At 36.0% G+C, this 23,797-nt stretch overlaps 1 protein-coding gene across 21 annotated transcripts in view; it reads right to left on the bottom strand.

Moving 5' to 3' along the window:
• The window catches only part of LOC128695680 (synaptotagmin binding cytoplasmic RNA interacting protein), a 1,077,764-nt gene that overhangs the window by 359,872 nt on the left and 694,095 nt on the right, over positions 1 to 23,797 (bottom strand). For 18 of the 21 annotated variants that reach the window (XM_070093417.1, XM_070093416.1, XM_070093430.1 and 15 more), the window contains one exon: positions 9,862 to 9,894. The exons of the other annotated variants lie outside the window; for them this stretch is intronic. In XM_070093417.1, coding sequence (XP_069949518.1) covers positions 9,862 to 9,894 — 33 coding nt within the window. The remainder of the gene's footprint in view (positions 1 to 9,861; positions 9,895 to 23,797) is intronic. 21 annotated transcript variants of the gene reach the window in all.

Here is a 23,797-nt window from a genome sequence, read left to right as displayed (position 1 = left end):
TCATTGTGTGAATGGTTTAAAATAGTGACTTTCAGGTGTTTTTTTCATATGGCTTTTATGGATTTATTGACTGCTTTTTTATATCATTTGACAGAATGAAAGACATACTACCGAAATAAGAGATGATTTTTGATTGGTTTTGGAACTCGAAGTATCTTGAAATTGAGCTCAAACTTGTGGAAATACAGTCTCTCCTCACTTAGCAATGTACTCGTTTACCGACACCTTGGACATTACCTAAATAATGTATATTAGTGCTGATTTCCTTTATTCTGCTTATTTTGATATAGAGTACAATACTGTATAAAAATTTAAAAATATACCAGAAATGTTATAAATGGTGCAAAGGTGACATTAAAACAATATCAAAGATAGTTGACACAAACTCACTACCATTATAGTACGTATGCTCCTCACTTAGTGACAAATTTGTTTAATGATGTGGTCTTAGGAACAAAACTCCATTGTTAAGTGAGGAGAGGCTGTATTTGATTTTTGCTGATATTCCAGAGGATGGGTAAGGCCCTCCTACAATGCCCAGTCTGTTTTATGGATTTTTAATGGGTCTGATTCAATTACTGGGATGCTGTAAACCATGACCAATCTTTCCTGGTTATATTTTATTATCTGATAAATAGAATAAATCTTCTATGTTCGTGTGAATATAAATTCAAAATGAAAGGCAAGTGTAAAATAGGAAAGGCCTGGGAATGTAACTAATGAACAGAGGAAATGATTTAGTGTCAGGAATGTCTACACTGCTTATTATGGAATGAGATTTTTTTTAGTTTTGTGGAAAATTGGCCAAATTACTGACTTCTGTGCACTTTACAGATTACTTGATATAGATGAATGAGTAGGTTCATGTGCTCAATAGATAGAACAGAAGACAGACTAATAAACTGCTAAGAATCTGGGCAACTGGAATAATGGAATTAACTTAAAATGAGACTCGAAAGTTGACAAAACTGCCTATGGATAAATTGTGCCGAGACCACTGACTTTACACCTGGATAATTCCATAAGTTTGCCATAAAATTTTGTACTTTTGGCATCATTACCTTCAGAAAAAAGATTCACTATTTATTTATTTATTTTTTTTTTTTGAACTGGACACTAAGAGCAATTCTAATTTTAGGGGTTGGGACAGTGAATGGGTTAAATTACAGTACTGTGCTCTAATATCAATATTAAACTGATAACTGTTTATAAGGTTATATTTAATATAACCAACTCTAATGATAATGAAGTACAAAAATATTTGCTTATACACACCCTGGAAAGCAAACTAGAAACAACTAACTTTTTTCCCAAAGTATCACAGTACAGTCTTTTACCTAAGCACATCAGCCATCTGTCAAAAAGGAGTGACCCAATCACTTATTTCCACAATTTAACCCTTTGACTGTTTTGGTTGTATATATACGTCTTACGAGCCACCGTTTTTGATGTATATATACTAATAAATTCTAGCAGCTTCAAATCAAGCAGGAGAAAGCTGGTAGGCCCACATGTGAGAGAATGGGTCTGTGTGGTCAGTGTGCACCATATAAAAAAAATCCTGCAGCACGCAGTGCATGAGAAAAAAAACTACCATTTTTTTTATTAAAATGCCAACTTTGTGGTCTATTTCGTATAGTATTTATGGTTGTATTCTCGTTTTCTTGGTCTCATTTGATGGAATGGAAAACATATAGAAATAGAGGTGATTTTGATTGGTTTTAATATAAAAAGAACCTGGAAATGGAGCTCAAAGTAGGGAAAATGTTTGGTTTTTGCCGATGTTCATAAGTAAACAAATGTTGTCATTGTCCAACAAATGTCCAACGAGCCATTCTAAAATGCAGTCATGAATGGGTTGACAGTATTTATACAATTGTTACAATATTGCAGTAGTCTGCATAACAGTAAATCTTCTGTTTTTTGTTTGAATAAAAATTCAAAATAGAAAGCAAGAGTAATATCAGAGGGGCCTGGAGACATGACTGATGAACAAAGAAAATGTTATTTTAGAGCCAGGAATGTCTGCATTGTTCATTCCGGACCCTATTTTGAAAATGTCATTTTTTAATTTTCATGAAAATGGCCAAATTGCAAATTTCTGACCATGTTACTGGGTAGATGAAATCGGTAAATGGGCAGTTTCTTGTTCTCAGTTGATAGAGAAAATGGAGTTCTAAAGAAATGGCTATGAGTTTGGTCGGCTGGAACAATGAAATTAGCTGAAAATAGTGCTCAACATGGGCGAAATCACCGATTAGTAAATATCGCCGAGGGCGCTAACTTCACGAGAGCGTAATTCCATAAGTTCAAATTCAAAGTTTATTCTCTATAAGGATTACAATGCTGAGTTTACAGAATTTGGTTATTGTGTGGTTTACATGTAGTAAAATAATAATTACAGAGTGTACCACTAGAGCACCTAGCATGGCTAGGCATTTCGGGCAGACAAATTAAATCTTAAGTTTAAAATATTACAAAATTATGAGGTAAGTTGGTATTATGGCTAAGTGACTAAATACTAGTTTGTGAGTTTAGTAATGTGAATGCTTTTGTTTTGGCACTATACATAGTTTCAGTATTGGAGTATCACAGGCCAACTTATGACTAGTTAAGATTCATTATTTTGAGATTGAGATTGATATTTCTGTTTATGGTCAAATGGGTGAGTGAGGTCTTTTGGTGTCATTACCATCGAGAAAAGATTCTCTATCATTTCATTTTTTTTTTTTTTAATTTTTTTGCGACACAGGAGACACCTCAGGATTTGGGGTTGCGACAGTCAAGGGGTTAAATGACCCACCATATATTAACATTCTTCTCAATCTTCGAGGGTGAAGGTACAGTGGACCCTTGGGTAACGACGGCATCAGCTAACACCAAAATCGGACAGCGGCACTTTATGCATGAAAATATTGACTCGGCTAATGCCCAAGAACTCGGTTAAGGGCATTCGTCCCAATTGTGTCTGTGTGGCCTGAGCCCATGTAAAGCCAGTTTGCCATTGTTTACAAGCCAGGGAGGATGGTTCCTCGCGCACATGCGATATATTTTGTATTATTCCATTGTTTTTAGTCCCTGTAACTGCTAAATAAGCCACCTAGGGTCCAAAGAAAGCTTCTAGTGCCAACCCTGTGGTAAAGAAGGAAGAAGCACAATAGAATTCAAGAAAAAGCTCATAGCAAAGTACCAAAGTGCAGAAGGAAGAGAGAGGGGTAAATGTGCCTTATGCAGTGATTCAGTTATTCTATGATATGTATGATACTAAAGCAGCAGGTATCGATAAAGGCTATAGTGCCAGCCAGCGATAAAGTGTAGAATTAACAGTGTAGCAAGTAAGTTAAGCCAGTAAGCGATAGAAAAATGACACGAAAGTAACATGCACCGCCCTGCTATCTTCCACCACCCTAAATCTCTGCCAGCATCTCCTCCATCAAACTAATTAATTAAACTAACATCACCTCCAAGGAAAGTGTAAATATAAAAGTTTAAGTATAAAAGTAAATATAAGTGTAAATATAAAAGGACCCCAATGGAAATAAGTAAGTCAATGACTTTTTTGGGTTATCCTAGGTACTTTACACACGTGCTGCTATGTATGATAATCTATGTACGTAACTGTATTTGTGTATACCTGAATATACTTATTTATAAAATAAATGTAAATATTTCTTATTTATAAATTAAAATATAAATATTTCTTATTTATAAATTACATACAGTGTTTAAGTGTGATAGTGTTGGTGGGTTCTGCTGGTGCCTCCACCACCACTATGTACAGCTTCTCTCAGTGGCCCTTATAAACCCAACAACAACAGTTCCATCTCTTTACTCCTCTCATACATTATGACATATTTTATTCATTCTAGAGTATATATTGTATTTCTATATTATTAATATTGTTTATTATGTCATATTAGATGATTTGTGATAGATAAATAAATATAAATATAAATATTAGTGTCATATTGAAGCATAATAAACTCGTCTCCCTCTTGCCTCCTACTTGTCTTCCATAAACTAACAAGAGTCAATAAAGGCAAGTATGATGTTAAATGTTCATGTATCCATTTTAGTGCTTTATATTTATTTGTTGTTGTTTTCTGCATGTAAATCTATATTTAATCTTTAAAAAAAAATATTTTTTGTAAATACTTTTGGCTGTCTGAAACTGACATTTGTAATTGGATTTCCATTATTTCTTATGGGGAAAATTAATGTGGCTAAAGGCAAGCTCTCTGGAACTGATTAATGCCGTTACCCGAGAGTCCACTGTACTGTGTTTTCCACTTTTAGAACCGTGGCCTGGCTAACTAGTTTCCTTGAATCCTTTCATAAATGTCACTGTGTTCACACTCCAACATTATGTCAAATCCAATAAATCACTTATCTCCATTCACTTCATTCCAATATACTTGTATGTTTGATGATGCTCAAGACCCTACCAATTAAAACATTATTCATGCTCTCCTTGCAACCCTTCCTGGGAAATTTCCTCCATCACCTTCCATACATCCCAGATTTTTACCCAACACACTTTTGGTCGACTTATATTACTCTATCTTTACTAAGTAACCCAAGCATCTCAACAGCTCCTCTCTTCCCTGAATGTCTTCAATCTTTATTCACTGGATAATACTCACACTGCACACTGATTTCAAACACATCTTCACTGCCTCTCACCTCCTCTTTTTTATTTTTGCTGCAATATTCAAAGACAAGACTCATAGTAATACAAGTGTTCATAAGGGCTATAAAAACAGCACTGTGAAAATGCCAGGGTAGTAGTATCTCTGGAAAAAAATTTTCAACAATTTATTATTTTTTCAATTGCAACAAAATAACAAGCATAATTTCCTTGCCATGCATCATCTACACACTAAAGACCTTACTCAAGCAATTATACAAAAAAGTGCAACCTGTTCTCATATTCATATGTTATATTGTTACATAATGTTTAGCAAATCAAATATCACTGACACCTATCACAGCTCATAAGTTTTATTCATACAGTTTGCACTAATATTTATATACAAGTAATATTTAACTTACAACATGTAGTTTAGAAAGTTAAAATTTAACTTGAATACCAAGTTCAACCTTACTATGGAAACATTACTTATGTGCTCTGGAAGCTGCAACTTTTATTGTACTTGTTATACATTATCTAACACCATGAGAATGAACACTCAAAGCTCTACACATCTTTGCCTGAAAGCTATAATTTTTGTGATATATGAATATAATAAAATGCATCAACTACCGTACATGCTCGGCCACAAGTCGACCTTAGTCTCCTAGTCAATGACTTTATGCTATGGTAAAAAATTACTCTGATTTTTATTAAAGATTTCATTAAATTGTTAAGTAACTTTTTTTTTAATAATGATTAATATTCTTACAAGTTTTACTAAAACCTCATAAGAATGATTACTGTGCTGATACCAGTGTTGTATAGTACACATTATTTTATGTCAACAAAAGTTTCTTCTGTGTGCTGTATGAAAATTTTAAAGCAGCCTGTTCATCCTATTTTTTGAACATGTTTTCAAACACTGGGCTACATTCTGAAATTATTTGGAGAGAAAACTTGCAGTGTATGAAACAATGCCTTAAAATTGTGTGTCATGGAATATGCACAAAAAATCAGAGAAAATATACTGTATTTATATACACTGTCTTCTGTAAAGTGAATATGCATTGGTACTTATTGCATAACAGAGTACAATATACATTAATACAAGACTTGTTGTCTAATAAATGTCTATTTATCAATATTAAATTACAAATATGCTCTAAAACACCAGTAAAATATTTTTTAGAGTGTTTGAAGGAGAAATTTGTCTGCCAGCAGCAAGGTATGACATGCCACACAACATTTGATATCACCCACAAACATTAGCTACACTACAGCACCATTTTTTCACAAACTTGTGAACCTTTGCTTTGATTTAATTATGGAACAAGTAGGAAACACGTTAAGCAGAGTAATTTGTGGATGAATTTTAGTTAGGTTTTGGAACCAGACAATATTTTCAAGTACTGGAGCTAATCTCAATATTTTCTGAAAAAATTAAATTAACCCTTTCACGGTCGGTGTTGTACTAGTATGGCTTGCATGTTAGGGTTGGTGCCGAAGTAATACGCGTAAATTCTAGCGCCTTCAAATCTAGTGAGAGAAAGCTGGTAGGCCTACATATGAAAGAATGGGTCTATGTGGTCAGTGTGCACAGTATAAAAAAAAATCCTGCAGCACACAGTGCATAATGAGAGAAAAAAAAACAAACTTCAACCGCGTTTTTGCTTTAAAACAGCGACTTTGTAGTGTATTTATGTATGCTATTTATGGTTGTATTCTAGATTTCCTGGTCTCATTTTACAGAATGGAAGACACATTACAGAAATTGAGATGATTTTGATTGGTTTCACAATGAAAAGTACCTTGAAATTGAGCTCAAAGTAGCAGAAATGTTCGATTTTTTGCCAGTGTTCAAAAGTAAACAAATCATGCCATGTGTCCAATACACGTCAACTGGTGAGTCTAATAGTCTTTCACACGTGTGCGGATATTATTTATACCATTTCTACACTAATGCAGTAGTCTGCATAACAGTAAATCTTCTATTTTTTGTGAGAATAACAATTCAAAGTGGAAAGCAAAAGAAATGTAAGAGAGGCCTGGGGACGTGACTAATGAACAGAAGAAATGTTATTTTAGTGCCAGGAATGTCTGTCTTGTTTATTCTGGACCCTATTTGGAAAATGGCGTCTTTTGAAATTTCTGTGAAAATGGCAAAATTGCCAATTTCTGATCACTTTATTAGATAGTTGAAATCGGTAAATAAGTGGTTTCTTGTTCTCATTCAATAATAAAAATAGAATTCAAGTGAAATAGTTGTGATTTTTGTCGACTGGTAGATTGGAATTAGCCAAAAATAGGGCAAAGTGGGCGAAATCGCCGATGCGTAAACATCGTCAAGACCACTAACTTCGCGAGAGCATAATTCCGTAAGTTTTCCTTCAAATTTCAAACTTTTGGTGTCATTATGATCAGGAAAAGATTCTCTATCATTTCATAAGGAAAAATAATGTCTATTTTTCTCAACAAATTTTCAACCCTGAGAACAAGTTTAGGAGAGGACCTCTCGACCCTGAAAGGGTTAAAAAGTGACACTCATTAGGAAGATATCACTACGTTTATTGGAGGCTTTAGCCCTTTGAGGGTCCAGAGGCCAAATCTCAAGAGAGACAACCAGGGTCCAAGAATTTAAAAAAAAAAAAAAAAAAAAAAAAAAAAAAAAAAAGAGAGATTTTTACCTATGACATGGTGGAGAATCTTTTTCTGAAGGTAATAAAACAAAAACTATGAAATCTGATGGGAAATTTACGAAATTACCCTCTTGCGAATTCTGATATATCAGTGACATTTACGCATCAGCGAATTTGCCAAATTTGACTCTCATTTTACGCCAATTACATTATTCCAGCCGACCAAATTCTTAGCTATTTCGCTAGTATTACTTCTATTTTATTGACTGAGCACAAGAAATGGTCCAGTCAACTGTTTCAGCTACCCAATAAAGAGACTGGAATTTGGTAATTTGGCCAATTTAACACAAAGTTCAAAAATATTCCAATTTCAAAATAGGGTTCAGAATAAACAATGTAGGCATTCCTGGCACTAAATTAATATTTCCTCTGTTCATTAGTTATGTTTTCAGGCTTTACAAATTAATTCCATTTTGATTTTTTATTCACATAATGAATTTTTATTCACACAAAAAAATGAAAGATTTACTGTTATGCAATATTGTAATAATTGTATAAATGATATCACCACATTTATGAACGTATATTAGACCCACCCGCTGATGTGTATTAGACATGTGACATCATTTGTTTACTCTGAAACATCCACAAAAAGTCAGCATTTCCACTATTTTGAGGTCAGTTTCAAGCCATTTTCATTAATAAAACCAATCAAAATCATCTCTATTTCTGTAATATACCTCCTATTCTATCAATGAGCCCACGAAATCATGAATACAACTGCAAAAAACATACGAAAAAACACTGCAAAGTTGCTGTTTTAACAGAAAATTACGGTCGCAGTTTTTCTTCTTTCATTATGCACTGCATGGTGCAGGATTTGTATTATGTGGTGCACCCTTACCACATAGATGTATTCTCTCATATCTATGCCCAAATTTACCGCTCACAGCAGCTTATCTGAGCAAGCTGAGCTCATTGCGCAGAGCTATGGCTTGAACTCTGGCTTTGAGCCCTTAGATCTATGGGACAGACCCTGAAAGGGTTAAGTACCAGTTCATTTATTTTATTTGGTAATTACTGTTCCAGTATACATTTATGCTATTTAGTAATTACTGTTCCAGTACACATTTATGTTATCTACTAATTACTATTCCAGTACACATTTATGCTATTTAGTAATTACTGTTCCAGTACACATTTATGCTATTTAGTAATTACTATTCCAGTACACATTTATGCTATTTAGTAATTATTATTCCAGTAAAAAAAATACAAAAATTCTTATGAAATAATAATCTTTTCCCGACCATAAAGACACCAAAAGTATGAAATTTGATGGAAAACTTACGGAATTACGCTCTCGCAAAGTTAGCGGTCTGGACAATGTTTATGCATCGGCTATTTCACCCAATTTGAGCCCTATTTTCGGCCAATTGCAATGTACCAGCCGACAAAATTCATAACTATTTTGCTAGAACTCCATTTTTTCTATCAAATGAGTACAAGAAACCACCCATTTACCGACTTCAACTATCCAATAAAGTGGTCAGACATTGGCAATTTTACCAATTTCACACAAATTTCAAAAGATGCCAATTTCCAAATAGGGTCCAGAATAAACAAGACAGACATTCCTGGCACTAAAATAACATTTTTTTTCTGTTTATCAATCATGTCCTCAAACCTCTCTTACATTTCTTTTGCTTTCCACTTTGAATTTTTATCCTCAAAAAGAAAAAAGAAAAAAAAAAAAAAGATTTATGGTTATGCAGACTACTACATTAGTGTAGAAATGGTATAAATAATATTAGTGCACTTGTGAAAGAATATTAGACTCACCAGTTGGCGTGTATTGGACGCGTGGCCTGATTTGTTTACTTTTGAACTTAGGCAAAACTCAAATATTTCTGCTACTCTGAGCTCAATTTCAAGGTACTTTTCATTGTGAAAGCAATCAAAATCATCTCAATTTCTGTAATATGTCTTCCATTCTATAAAATGAGACCAAGAAAACTAGAATACAACCATAAATAGCACATGAAAATACACTGCAAAGTTGCTGTTTTAAACCAAAAACACAGTCACAGTTTTTTTTTCTCATTACGCACTGTGCTGCAGGATTTTTTTCATACTGTGCACACTGACCACATAGACCCACTCTTTCATATGTAGGCCTACCAGCTTTCTCTCACTAGATTTGAAGGCGCTAGAATTTATGCGTACTAGTACGGCACCAACCCTAGCGTACAAGCCGTACTAGTACGGCACCAACCCTAGCGTACAAGCCGTACTAGTACAGCACCAACCCTGAAAGGGTTAATAATCACTTTAAAAGAATTTTATAATAAACAACCACCAACTCATCTTATGGACAAGCCTAAGAAGTTTTTTTTAATTAAAAAGTCTACCCCATGATTTATGGCCGAGAACATTCGGTAATTACATGTACTTCCTCAGTGATTATAAAAATAAGACATTTCAGCCCAAATATTCAAGAAAAATCTAAAAACAATATTTATCATTAACCCCTACTTTTACTGAAACAAAATGATACAAAAATATAAAAGATCAGAGCAACTATTTACTTACCGTACATCATCTAGGTACCAAAGTCCTTCATCCCTGAAAATTTCAGAAAAATCTACTGTACAGTTTCTGAAATATTTCTGTACACTTTTCGCACTTAAAAAACTACTTAAGAAAATAATCTGAGCGACTAACCATTTTGTGTTCATCATTTGCATATCAAAACCCAAAATCTCTAGAAAATATAATGTATTTTTATTATTATTTTCAGAGATCACTGATTTTTGCAATGCCACTGAAAATTTAACAATAATTAATACTCAGACACTAACTGTGATGCAAAATGTCATGTACAGTATATACATCATTGAAATTTCTATATAATTAATTCATGAATTATTAGTGATAAAAGTCTGTTAATTAGTTCTCAAAAACTATGTGGTCTCAAATAATTAAAAAATACAAGTTTTACCTATAATAGGAGTCCAAATAGCCTTCATTGCTGAATATCACAGTTATACTTCCTTCTCCAGTATAAATACAACAATCTACAATAAAAACTGCAGCTCCTATTACTACTAGACCTATTAAAACCACACAGCATTTCCTATTAATACTCTAGGTTCTGTACTCACTGTAACTTACCTAATGACCATTTAATCTGTCATAGCCTAATTAATCTTAAGTTAATTTTAAGTCTGACCAAAATGCTCTGCATACAAGGGGCTTTTTGGCATGTACACTTAACTTTCATATTCCTTTGTACAATAAAACATTATTATTATGATTTTTATTATTATTACTGTTGTTGCTACTGCTATGTTATGTTACCCCTATGTTAATATTTCTTGTGGACTCTGAGAAATAAAAGGAAAATGAATGAATGAAACAAAAAAATTAGGTTATATATAGCAAAAATATAAAAGGCTTTGTAATGTGAGCTATTCCTCAAAGCTGTACTTATAAATAGGAAAAAGTACAAAGAAATCTGTTATCACAGTTTCAGGTATAAAAAATACTGAATTTTAACATAATTTGTTTTGTAGTATTTGGAAAGTGTAGTAGTCCAGCAGGACAGGTAACGTTGTCCACTCTTATTGGTTAGGACAATGTGGACATTATCACAGCCTGAGACATTATCATAGCCTAAAGGAAGACAACAAGTCACATTTCCTCCTTAATCCTCCAATAAGGATGCTAGCCAAATACAAAAACCATTGCAGAAAGAAAAACACCATTCATGTATATATATTTATTGTAACTGATATTTCAGTTGCCCCTCAACAGTCTTAAATCATTCAAGTGCAACAGTTTTTGGTAACTGCCAAAAAAAAAAATTTTTGCCAACTTTTAGCTGATTAACTTGCATTTCAGATTGAACTGCCAGTGCTCCTAGCCATCTGTTGAAGTGGGGAAGCAAAATCCAGCACAATACCTCTGTAACTCATGAAGGAATGCACAGCTACACCTTAACTAGCACTACTCACACTAGTACTTCTTAAATCTGGCATCAGAGTGACCAAATCTCAACGTAATATATATACAGTAAAAACTCCATGTATGGCTGTGAAATTTCCCAGTTTCATTATTTTGACATAAATGAAATTAAGTGGTCCAAAGGAAAAGTTTCCAAAATATCAGCAAGAGGCTATAATGCCCAAATTTTGTTAGAAGTTTTATATGCTTACAAATTATTTAACATGAAGACAAACACCAGGTAATGCACAAATAAATTACTGCATAAAGCTTAATAATTATCAGCTGTTCATTAAAAATCTTTTATGGAAATTGGCTAACAATTCTAAGTAGGTCTACCATTATCAAGTTGATATTAATATGCTTCTTGTATTAACACTGGGATCTACACATAAAGGGGAAAAAAAAAAAAAAAACTTACAATCACCCAATCTAACACATGTCTAAAAAAAAAAAAAAAACTTAACAGTCACCCAACGATCCACTTTTAACATTAACCATTAGGCAGCTGATAACATAAATTTATTTAAAAATTCTCGAGCCTGCAAAACGGTCCCGACTGGCCTGGTTAGGACTACATCAGAGAGAAAGTCTACGCTGTAAGTATGTGAGGTATAAAAAAAAACAAATTGTGTTGTGTGCAGGGCACTGTGGGAGCCAGTCAATGTCATTTACATTCGTTTAGTATGATTGAACAATATATGCAAGTGAAATAGGAAAATATTGATATTACTGATTCATAAAAAATAATTAGAAAAACTGGAAAAAAAATCATTAGAGAACAACAACTTCCATCACACAGACAACACTCATGTTACCATAAACTGATCATAAATGTTAACTTTATCTCTTTTTTTTTCCTTATAAAAAGGTAGAGAATCTTTTTCTGAAGGTTATAAAACAAAAAGTACAAAATTTGATGCAAAAATGACAAAATCACACTTTCACAAATTTTGCTGTCAGCAATACTTACGCATCTGCGATTTTGCAATTTAGGCCAATTACACTGTTCCAGTAGACCAAATTCTTAGATATTTCACTATTACGTGTTCAATTTTATTGATTAAGTACAAGAAATTACCATATCAACTATTTCAACTACCCAATAAAGTGATAAGAATTTGGTAATTTGACCAATTTCACAAAAATTTCAATATAGTATGCCAATTTCAAAAGTGTCCAGAAAAAACAAAGCAGGCATTCCTGGCACTAAAATAACATTAGTTATGTTTCCAAGCTTTACATACAAATTCCATTTTGATTTTTTTATTCACAAAGAACTTTTATTCATGCAAAAAATAGAAGATTTACTGTTATGCAATACTGTAATAATTATATAAATAATATCAGCGCATTTGTGAACACATATTAGACCCAACAGTTGACATATATTGAATGCATGATGTGACATGTTCACTCTTGAACATCAGCAAAAACCAAACATTTCTGCTACTTTGAGCTCAATTTCGAGCTATTTTCAGTCCTAAAACCCATCAAAATCATCCCTATTTCTGTAATATATCTTCCATTCTATGAAATTAGACCAAGAAACCATGACTAACACCATAAAAACCATACGAAAATACACCGCAAAGTTGCTGTTTTAAACCAAAAACACAGACGCAGTTTTTTCTCATTATGCACTGCATGCTGCAGGATTTGTTTTATGTAGTGCACACTTACTGCACAGACCCATTCTCTTATATCTAGGCCCAAATTTACAGTTCGAAGTTTATCTGAGTAATCCGAGATCATGGCGTAGAACTACAACACTGACACTAGCTTCAAAGCCGTCGAACTTTGGCACGGACCCTCAAAGGGCTAAACTTTTGTATTTCTGCAAGTAACAATCAGATTTCACTTATTCTTGGCTTACTACACCTCTAAAATCTGGGAAACACTTTTCTGTACAATAAAATAATTTTTTTCAAAATAGCAAGCAATGAGGTAACATTTATTTTACAGCCTTTGGCAATTTTAGGGTTAATTACCCTTACCCCATTCTCCAGGCAAAAATTTTTTTTTTTTTTTTTTTTTTTTTTTTTGCCACTATTCACAAGTACAGTAAAAGCATACTTGTGGCAAAATGCTAGCTATCCATAACACTAAACACAATCTGAACTGTACTAGTTGCAAAAAACAACACTGAAGATAAAATATGGTTTGGACAACTGAATGGATGATGGAAAATTTGCCATTCTATATAGGTCTCCCTCAACATTCGCTCTTTCCACTTTCGTGGGCTTTGAACAATCACAAATTCCCAGCTGCCCAATCATATTTAACCCTTTGACTGTCGCGGCCATATATATACGTCTTACGAGGTACCGTGTTTGACGTATATATACTCATAAATTCTAGCGGCTTCAAATCAAGCAGGAGAAAGCTGGTAGGCCCACATGTGAGAGAATGGGTCTGTGTGGTCAGTGTGCACCATATAAAAAAAATCCTGGAGCATGCAGTGCATAATGGGAAAAAAAAACTCCGACCGTTTTTTTTTAATTAAAATGCCGATTTTGTGGTCTATTTTCGTATAGTATTTATGGTTATATTCTCGTTTTCTTGGTCTCATTTGATAGAATGGAAAACATATTATAGAAATAGAGGTGATTTTGATTGATTTTACTATAAAAAGAATCTAGAAATTGAGCTCAAAGTAGGGGAAATGTTTGATTTTTGCCTATGTTCAAAAGTAAACAAATGATGCCATTGTCCAATAAATGTCCAACTAGCCATTCTAATATGCAGTCATGAATGCGTTGATGTTATTTATACAATTATTACAGTATTGCAGTAGTCTGCATAATAGTAAGTCTTCAATTTTTTGTTTGAATAAAAATTGAAAATAGGAAGCAAGAGTAATATCAGAGGGGCCTGGAGACATGACTGATGAACAAAGAAAATGTTATTTTAGAGCCAGAAATGTCTGCATTGTTCATTCTGGACCTTATTTTGAAATTGTCATATTTTTTAGTTTTCGTGAAATTGGCCAAATTGCAAATTTCTGACCACATTATTAGGTAGTTGAAATTGGTAAATGGGCAGTTTCTTTTACTCAATCGATAGAAAAAATGGAGTTCTAAAGAAATAGCTATGAGTTTGGTTGACTGGAACAATGGAATTAGCCGAAAATAGGGCTCAAAGTGGGCGAAATCGCCGATTTGTAAACAGCGCCGAGGTCGCTAACTTCGCGAGAGCGTAATTCCGTCAGTTTTCCATCAAATTTCGTTTTTTTTGGAGTCATTACAATCGGGAAAAGATTCTCTATCATTTCATAAGAAAAAATAATTTTTTTTTTTTAAATTTGCAACACCAGGACCTCAGGATTGGGGGTTGCGACAGTCAAAGGGTTAAAATATGTCATTGCATATGTTAGGAATTGTGGTGGTGGCAGAGTTTGTTAGGAGATAGGATAAGACAGTCCTTCAATATGACACTAATATCAACTCTACAGCTTATTTATCTACCACAATTCATCTAATATGACATAATAAACAATATTAACCCCTTCAGGGTCCAAGGCCAAAATCTGAAGTGGTGCCCCAGTGTCCAAGAATTTTCCAAAAAAAAATTTGTTATTTTTTCTTATGAAATGGTAGAGAATCTTTCTGTGAAGGTAATAAAACAAAAAGTACAAAATTTGATGGAAAATTGACGAAATTATGCTCTCGCGAATTTTGATGTGTCAGCGATATTTACGAATCGGCGATTTTGCTGACTTTGACTCCCATTTTAGGCCAATTACATCATTCCAGTTGACCAAATTCTTAGCTATTTCACTAGTATTACTTCTATTCTATCGATTGAGCACAAGAAATCGCCAAGTCAACTGTTTCAACTACAAAATAAAGTGATCGGAAATTGGTAATTTGGCCAATTTAACACAAAGTTCAAAATATTCCAATATCAAAATAGCATCCAGAATAAACAATGTAGGCATTCCTGGCACTAAACTAACATTTCCTCGGTTCATTAGTTACGTTTTGAGGCTTTACAAATAAATCCCATTTTGATTTTTTATTCACATAATGAATTTTTATTCACACCAAAAAATAGAAGATTTATTGTTATGCAATATTGTAATAATTGTATAAATATCATCACCACATTTGTGAATGTATATTAGACCAACCAGCTGGCGTGTATTAGATGTGTGAGGTCGTTTGTTTACTCTTGAACATCGGCAAAAATTTAACATTTCCGCTACTTTGAGCTCAATTTCAAGCCATTTCCAGTGCTAAAACCAATCAAAATCATCTCTATTTCTGTAATATGTCTTCCATTCTATCAAATGAGACCAAGAAATCACAAATACAACTATAAAAAACATACGAAAAAACACTGCAAAGTTGCTGTTTTAATCGAAAATCGTGGTTTCAGTTTTTTTCTCTCATTATACACAGTGTGCTGCAGGATTTGTTTTAAGTGGTGCACACATACCACATTGATGTATTCTCTCATATCTTGGCCCAAGTGTACCACTCACAGTTTATCAGAGTGAGCTGAGCTCATGACGTAGATCTACGGTTTGGACCCTGAACATAAAGCCGTAGATCTACGGGACGGACCCTGAAAGGGTTAATAAAAGAGAAACATGACACATACTATAGAATGAATAAAATGTCATGAGTGTTGCTGTGTTATTGTTGTTGGGTGTATAAGGGCCACTGAAACATATGGTGGAGGTGGTATCAGAGGCAGTAGAGACTGGAGACGGCAGTGTTGTCAGTCACCTTGTCTAACTCTAACAACATTGGAGGAGTTAGGTTCACGCTGTCCTTTCTCTAACGATCAATCGCTTAACTTACTTGCTACACCATTAAAGCTACACTTTATTGCTGGCTGGCACTATAGCCTTTATCGACTTATGTTGCTTTAGTATCGTACGTATTGCAGAATCACTGAAAACGGCACGTTCTTCCCTCTCTCTTCCTTCTCCACTTTGGTACTCTGCTACAAGTTCTTTCTTCAGTTCTATAGTCTTTTCCACCTTCTTTACCAAAGGGCTGGCACTAGTACAATATTTTACAATGCTTTCATGTGTTTCATGACTGTTCATAGTTCAATAGGACAAGGAAGCAGTATTGTATTATATTTCCCTACAATACACTGAGGCACCAAATGTTTGCGATTTTTCAACATTCGCACGGTTCTTCATCCCCTAACCCTTGTGAATGTTGAGGGAGACCTGTACAGTAGAGCCCCACTTTACAGCGTTTCACTAATATGGACATTTCAGATTATGACCAAAACTTGTTACAGTGGACCCTCACTTAACGATGTCATCGGATAGCGATAAAATCAGAAACCAATAAGTTTTTGCGTCAAAATATTGGCTCGGCTAACGGTAAAAAACTCAGCTAAGGATATTCGTCCAGATCGTGTACGCGTGGCTTGAGCCACCAGGCCACTCCAGTGTGGCCAGTGTGCCATTGTTTACAAGCCACTGCAGATGATTCCATGTGTACCTGAGATACATTTTGTATTATTCCATTGTTTTTAGTGCTTGTAACTGCTAAACAAAGAAAGCTTCTAGTGCCAGCCAGCCCTTTGGTAAAAGGCTGAGAGAGAGGAGAGAAAGTGCCTTCTTCAGTGATTCTGCAATATGTATGATACTAAAGCAGCAGGAGTCTATAAAGGCTATAGCGGTAGCCAGTGATAAAGTGTAGCATTGACTGTAGCAAGTAAGTTAAGTGATTAATCAACAGAAAAAGGACAGCACGAACCTAACTCCTCCAATATTGTTGGAGTTATGTAGGGTGACTGACAACACCACTGTCTCTACCGCCGCCACCCTCCACCACTATGTACAGCTTATGCTCTCAGTGGCCCTTATACACCCAACAACAACAACACAGCAACACTCGTGACATACTTAATGATGTATTTTATTCATTCTAGAGTACATGTCATGTTTCTATGTTATTAATATTGTTTATTATGTAATATTAGATGAATTGTGCTAGATAAATAAGCTGTAGAGCTGATATTAGTGTCATATTGAAGGACTATCTTGTGTCTCCCAACATAATTCCTAACATATGCCAGAAACAGACCTCTTTGGAAAACATTTTTGATCGACAGAGGTCCAGTGGCTCTCAAGCTGGTCCTAGTGGCATTAAAAAACAAAGGAGGGAAGTAACCCAGGATAAGGACTTGGTACCTGAAGTCTTTATGGAGTGGGATTCCCCTTCCAAACAATTGTAAACTCTTCCATCCTCTCCCATCCTCCCATCTTCCATACATCACCATGTCTTCAACAAAGGTAAGTGTGATGTTATTATTGTTTTATTCTTCATGTATCATTGTTTTCTGTGAAGGGAAATGTATATTTCATGTAAAAAAATTATTTTGTTCAATACTTTTGGATGTCTGAAACTGACTAAATGGATTTCCATTATTTCTGATGGGGAAAATTAATTCGGAAACGATAAAATCAGTTAACCCTTTGTGGATCGACAGGTCCTCTCAGACTCGTTCTCAGGGTCGGCCAAATTTAAAAAAAAAAAATTATTTTTTTCTTATGAAAAAATAATTTTTTCTTTTAAATATTATAGGCTAAACAAAAAATTTTTACCATCAATACTTACCGAGATATGGAGGTGTGAAGTTGATGAAAAAGGGGGAGAATGTGGCAACATCAGCGACTGCCGTCTCCCGGTATTCTTTTATTTACTTTCTAATTTACTAATTTCTATTATTTTTTAATTTTTCTTTTTCCAAGTAACTTTTATGGCCTGTGAGACCAATGTGATCAGTATTTTGTAAGTTTTTTTCTTTTTCAATACTACAGAATATGGGCATAAACACTGTTGTCATTGTTTTGTTTATAAAAAATATTTACACAACAAACGATATGAAATGTTGTTTATTACTATTTTTCTATATGTATTTTATATACACATATACAGTCACAGGGAATGTTTCTAGAAGTTCTGCAGCCTATGGAAGTCTTTGAAACATGGTGTCATGCACAGTGATGTTTTACATTCCTCACACATAAAACGAGTGTCTCTGCATTGTTGTGGGCGTTTCCTTGAATGTGCACAGACGTAACACCTCTTCTGAGCCTTTTTCTTGAAAGCAGTAGCAGGCAATTTTACCAGGAAGTGATCACCATGCTTCAGACGAGAAGGTAGTTGTTGATAATTTGGTGGGCGGTCTATTGCACGTGTTCTTCCTGGGTACTTGAATACTATTTGTCTGATGACAGACAAACAGAATTCGCCATATGATTGTTTGTTTCTGGTCCTCACCTTATACATATCATAAGCATTGAGCATGGAAATGTCCAGAAGATGGAAAAAGAGTTTTATGTACCACTTATAACTCTAGCGAGCACAATCAGCAAACCCAATCTGCATGTCACATATGTCCACTGAGCGCATATTGAAGGCACAATCAATCACAGCTGCAGGTTTTAGAATGGGTTCATTGCTCTCTCTATGCTGCCTGCCAGTGTCTGCCATTTCATTAGGGTGAACTGATGACAACAGTGTGACATCTCGTTTGTCATGCCACCAAAATGACATGATGTCATTGGCAGCAAACGCCTACACCTCACCTCTGGGAGTGTCAGCGTCAAACCTGGGCATATGTTTCCGATTTACATGCACTGTGCCACACACATCTGTCATGTTCACTTGCAAAAAATCACTGAGTGAGGGGCTTGTGTACCAGTTATCAGTATATAATATATGCCCCTTACCAAGGTATGGTTCTATCATTGTTCTAACCACATCACCAGAGATGCCCAATAACTTCCTGGTATTTTGCGATGTATAACTTCCAGTGTACACAATAATATCCAAGACCAGACCACTGTAACAGTCACAAAGCACAAACAACTTTATACCAAAGCATTTCCTCTTGCTTGGTATGTACTGCTTAAAAGAGAGTCTTCCTTTGAACAGAATCAAAGACTCGTCAATTACAAGCTTCCTGAAGGGATAAAAATACATATTGAATTTCTCTTTCAGATACACAAATACATGCCTAATCTTATATAACCTGTCGTTTCTGTCAGGCCTGGTTTTGTCTGAGAAGTGAAGCATACGTAACATTAGCACAAATCGATTCACTGGCATTATATCACTGAAACCTGGGGTTGCAATCAGGTGGTCAGTTGACCAGTATGATTTCACTTTGTGCTTATACACATGTGGCATAAGCATTATTGTGGCAAAGAAAAGATACATCTCAGCCACAGTTGTCTCCTTCCACTGGTGTAGACGTGATTTTGGTGAAAGTATTGTGTTTGCCATGGTGTACTCGTAGTATGTGTTGCTTTCCATGACAATACTTTCGATCAGGGGTTCGTCAAAGAATAACTCGAAACATTCCAGTTCAGTGGCATTGTTCCCAAGTGTACAAGATGGCCGTATTCCACTTTGGCTGTCATCAAACTGGTGGGCATTTGGAACAAAATTGACAGCTTCCTGCCAATCCCAGGTGCAGTCTGCTGGTGGGTACTGGATAATGACAGGTGGTTGTGATTGTGGAGGTTGTGGTTGTGGAGGCTGGTGTGGTGGGTGGGTGGGGGATGGTGGCCTTTGTTGTAGACCAGCTGAGGCAGCAGCGTGGGTGGCAGCATGGCCCACTGCTGGTGCCTCACAGCCGGCACCACCACTACCACCACAATGCACATTTTCCATCCCAATTGCAACACTATCATCGTCATTTTCACTGTCTGTCCCTGTTGTACAGCCATGGGATGTACTCCTTCCCCTTGGAATAGCATATGGCACACTACCAGAGCGCATATATCATCGTATATACTGACGCTTCACTGGGGAATATTCCACTTCACTATCACTACTGGAACTGTTTTCAAGAGCTTGTAGTTCATAATCACTATCACTATCATCACAAATGCTCACATCTGAGTCTGGGATTTGGGAAAATAGGCGTTTCCTCTTTGATTCTGGTACAACTGAACGTGAACAAGACGGCCCAGCACCAGAGATGGAAGGCTGAGGGTCGTCTGGGTTTTCCTCACTATTACCGATATTATGGTCATTAGTTTCGGTCAAAACCTCACCAAAACCTTGAAACTCATCTTCACTGGCACTTCCATCTTTATTAGAACTGTCCCTGGGAACAAAAGTGTCCCAATTTGCTGAGGAGTGAGGAACTTCTTACCGCGAGGCATGGTGGACATTGTGTACTAAGATGGCGTTCCCACAGTGCACCAATGGGTAACCCAGAATTTTTTTCTACCGCACACACCGACCACACAGACCCATTCTCTCACATCTAGGCCTACCAGCCTTTTCCCACGAGATTTGACGGCGCTAGAATTTATGCGTACTAGTACGTTAAAAACCCGTGCGTAAGCCGTACTAGTACGTCCGAAACCCTCAAAGGGTTAAGGACAAGCTCTCTGGAACGGATTAATATCTTTAACCGAGGGTCCACTGTATATGGCTCCCCCCACCTGACTCGCTAATGCGGTCTCCCTGCCTTAGTTTGTTTACAGCCTCCATAAGCTCTGTTTCTCTCCATTATGTCTGGAAACTTTCCAAAATTTCAAGTTATTTTGTATTTATATATACAGCCTCTCCTCACCTAACAACGGAGGTCCATTCCCAAGACCACATTGGTAAACAAATTCATCGCTTTGTGGGGAGCATACTATAATGGTAGTGGGGTTGTGTCAACCATCTCTGATATTGTTTTAATGTCACCTTTGCACCATTTAAAACACTTCTGGTATATTTTTATATGTTTATACGGTAGTGTACTGTACATTGTAATAAACAGAATAGAAAAAATCAGCTTGAATATACATTATTTAGGTATGCATACTGGTCAGAAAAGGTATGCATACTGGTCAGAAAGCCAATCATAAGTCCAAGTCATCGGTAAACGAGTACGTCACTCAGTGAGGAGAGGCTGTACTCTGATAATTATACTTGTATACCTGTACCTAAATAAACTTACTGTGCTGGCGTGCAGGTACACATTACAATCACCAAGTGTCTCACTCAGTGTTGAAGATGTCATACTAATAATAATAATAATACAGGTCTCCCTAAACATTCGCTTTTTCAACTTTCACGGGCTTCACACATTCGTGAATTCCCAACCACCAAATTCCCAACTGCCAAATTCCCAGCCGCCAAATCATATTTAAGTTTCCTGCCACCCGCGAGTCCTTACTACCCTCCCTCCGACCCCAACAACTGGCAGCCAGCCCTCCCACCACTCAGTGTGGTGAGTGCTTTGTTTGTTCACTATTTGCTATTAAACTACAGTAAAAATAATGTCAACCCATTCATGAGTGAATATTGGAATGGCTATTTGGACAGGTATTGGACGGTGACGACATATGCTTACTCTTGAACACAGCAAAGAATCAAACATTTCTGCTACTGGTAATAATAATAATAATAATAATAATAATAATAATAATAATAATAATAATAATAATAATAAGCATCAGGGAAGAGAGAGGTGAAGGTTTATAAACTAAAAGAGGAGGCAGTTAGGGTAAGATATAAACAGCTATTGGAGGATAGATGGGCTAATGAGAGCATAGGCAATGGGGTCGAAGAGGTATGGGGTAGGTTTAAAAATGTAGTGTTAGAGTGTTCAGCAGAAGTTTGTGGTTACAGGAAAGTGGGTGCGGGAGGGAAGAGGAGCGATTGGTGGAATGATGATGTAAAGAGAGTAGTAAGGGAGAAAAAGTTAGCATATGAGAAGTTTTTACAAAGTAGAGGTGATGCAAGGAGGGAAGAGTATATGGAGAAAAAGAGAGAGGTTAAGAGAGTGGTGAAGCAATGTAAAAAGAGAGCAAATGAGAGAGTGGGTGAGACGTTATCAACAAATTTTGTTGAAAATAAGAAAAAGTTTTGGAGTGAGATTAACAAGTTAAGAAAGCCTAGAGAATAAATGGATTTGTCAGTTAAAAATAGGAGAGGAGAGTTATTAAATGGAGAGTTAGAGGTATTGGGAAGATGGAGGGAATATTTTGAGGAATTGTTAAATGTTGATGAAGATAGGGAAGCTGTGATTTCGTGTATAGGACAAGGAGGAATAACATCTTGTAGGAGTGAGGAAGAGCCAGTTGTGAGTGTGGGGGAAGTTCATGAGGCAGTAGGTAAAATGAAAGGGGGTAAGGCAGCTGGGATTGATGGGATAAAGATAGAAATGTTAAAAGCAGGTGGGGATATAGTTTTGGAGTGGTTGGTGCAATTATTTAATAAATGTATGGAAGAGGGTAAGGTACCTAGGGATTGGCAGAGAGCATGCATAGTTCCTTTGTATAAAGGCAAAGGGGATAAAAGAGAGTGCAAAAATTATAGGGGGATAAGTCTGCTGAGTATACCTGGTAAAGTGTATGGTAGAGTTATTATTGAAAGAATTAAGAGTAAGACGGAGAATAGGATAGCAGATGAACAAGGAGGCTTTAGGAAAGATATGGGGTGTGTGGACCAGGTGTTTACAGTGAAACATATAAGTGAACAGTATTTAGATAAGGTTAAAGAGGTCTTTGTGGCATTTATGGATTTGGAAAGGCGTATGACAGGGTGGATAGGGGGGCAATGTGGCAGATGTTGCAAGTGTATGGTGTAGGAGGTAGGTTACTGAAAGCAGTGAAGAGTTTTTACGAGATTAGTGAGGCTCAAGTTAGAGTATGTAGGAAAGAGGGAAATTATTTCCCAGTAAAAGTAGGCCTTAGACAAGGATGTGTGATGTCACCGTGGTTGTTTAATATATTTATAGATGGGGTTGTAAGAGAAGTAAATGCGAGGGTCTTGACAAGAGGCGTGGAGTTAAAAGATAAAGAATCACACACAAAGTGGGAGTTGTCACAGCTGCTCTTTGCTGATGACACTGTGCTCTTGGGAGATTCTGAAGAGAAGTTGCAGAGATTGGTGGATGAATTTGGTAGGGTGTGCAAAAGAAGAAAATTAAAGGTGAATACAGGAAAGAGTAAGGTTATGAGGATAACAAAAAGATTAGGTGATGAAAGATTGAATATCAGATTGGAGGGAGAGAGTATGGAGGAGGTGAATATATTCAGATATTTGGGAGTGGACATGTCAGCGGATGGGTCTATGAAAGATGAGGTGAATCATAGAATTGATGAGGGAAAAAGAGTGAGTGGTGCACTTAGGAGTCTGTGGAGACAAAGAACTTTGTCCTTGGAGGCAAAGAGGGGAATGTATGAGAGTATAGTTTTACCAATGCTCTTATATGGGTGTGAAGCATGGGTGATGAATGTTGCAGCGAGGAGAAGGCTGGAGGCAGTGGAGATGTCATGTCTGAGGGCAATGTGTGGTGTGAATATAATGCAGAGAATTCGTAGTTTGGAAGTTAGGAGGAGGTGCGGGATTACCAAAACTGTTGTCCAGAGGGCTGAGGAAGGGTTGTTGAGGAGGTTCGGACATGTAGAGAGAATGGAGTGAAACAGAATGACTTCAAGAGTGTATCAGTCTGTAGTGGAAGGAAGGCGGGGTAGGGGTCGGCCTAGGAAAGGTTGGAGAGAGGGGGTAAAGGAGGTTTTGTGTGCGAGGGG

The sequence above is a fragment of the Cherax quadricarinatus genome, chromosome 42 (genome assembly GCF_038502225.1).
Source record: "Cherax quadricarinatus isolate ZL_2023a chromosome 42, ASM3850222v1, whole genome shotgun sequence".
NCBI classification, from domain to species: domain Eukaryota; kingdom Metazoa; phylum Arthropoda; class Malacostraca; order Decapoda; family Parastacidae; genus Cherax; species Cherax quadricarinatus.
This window is presented reverse-complemented; position numbering and strand designations above follow the sequence as displayed.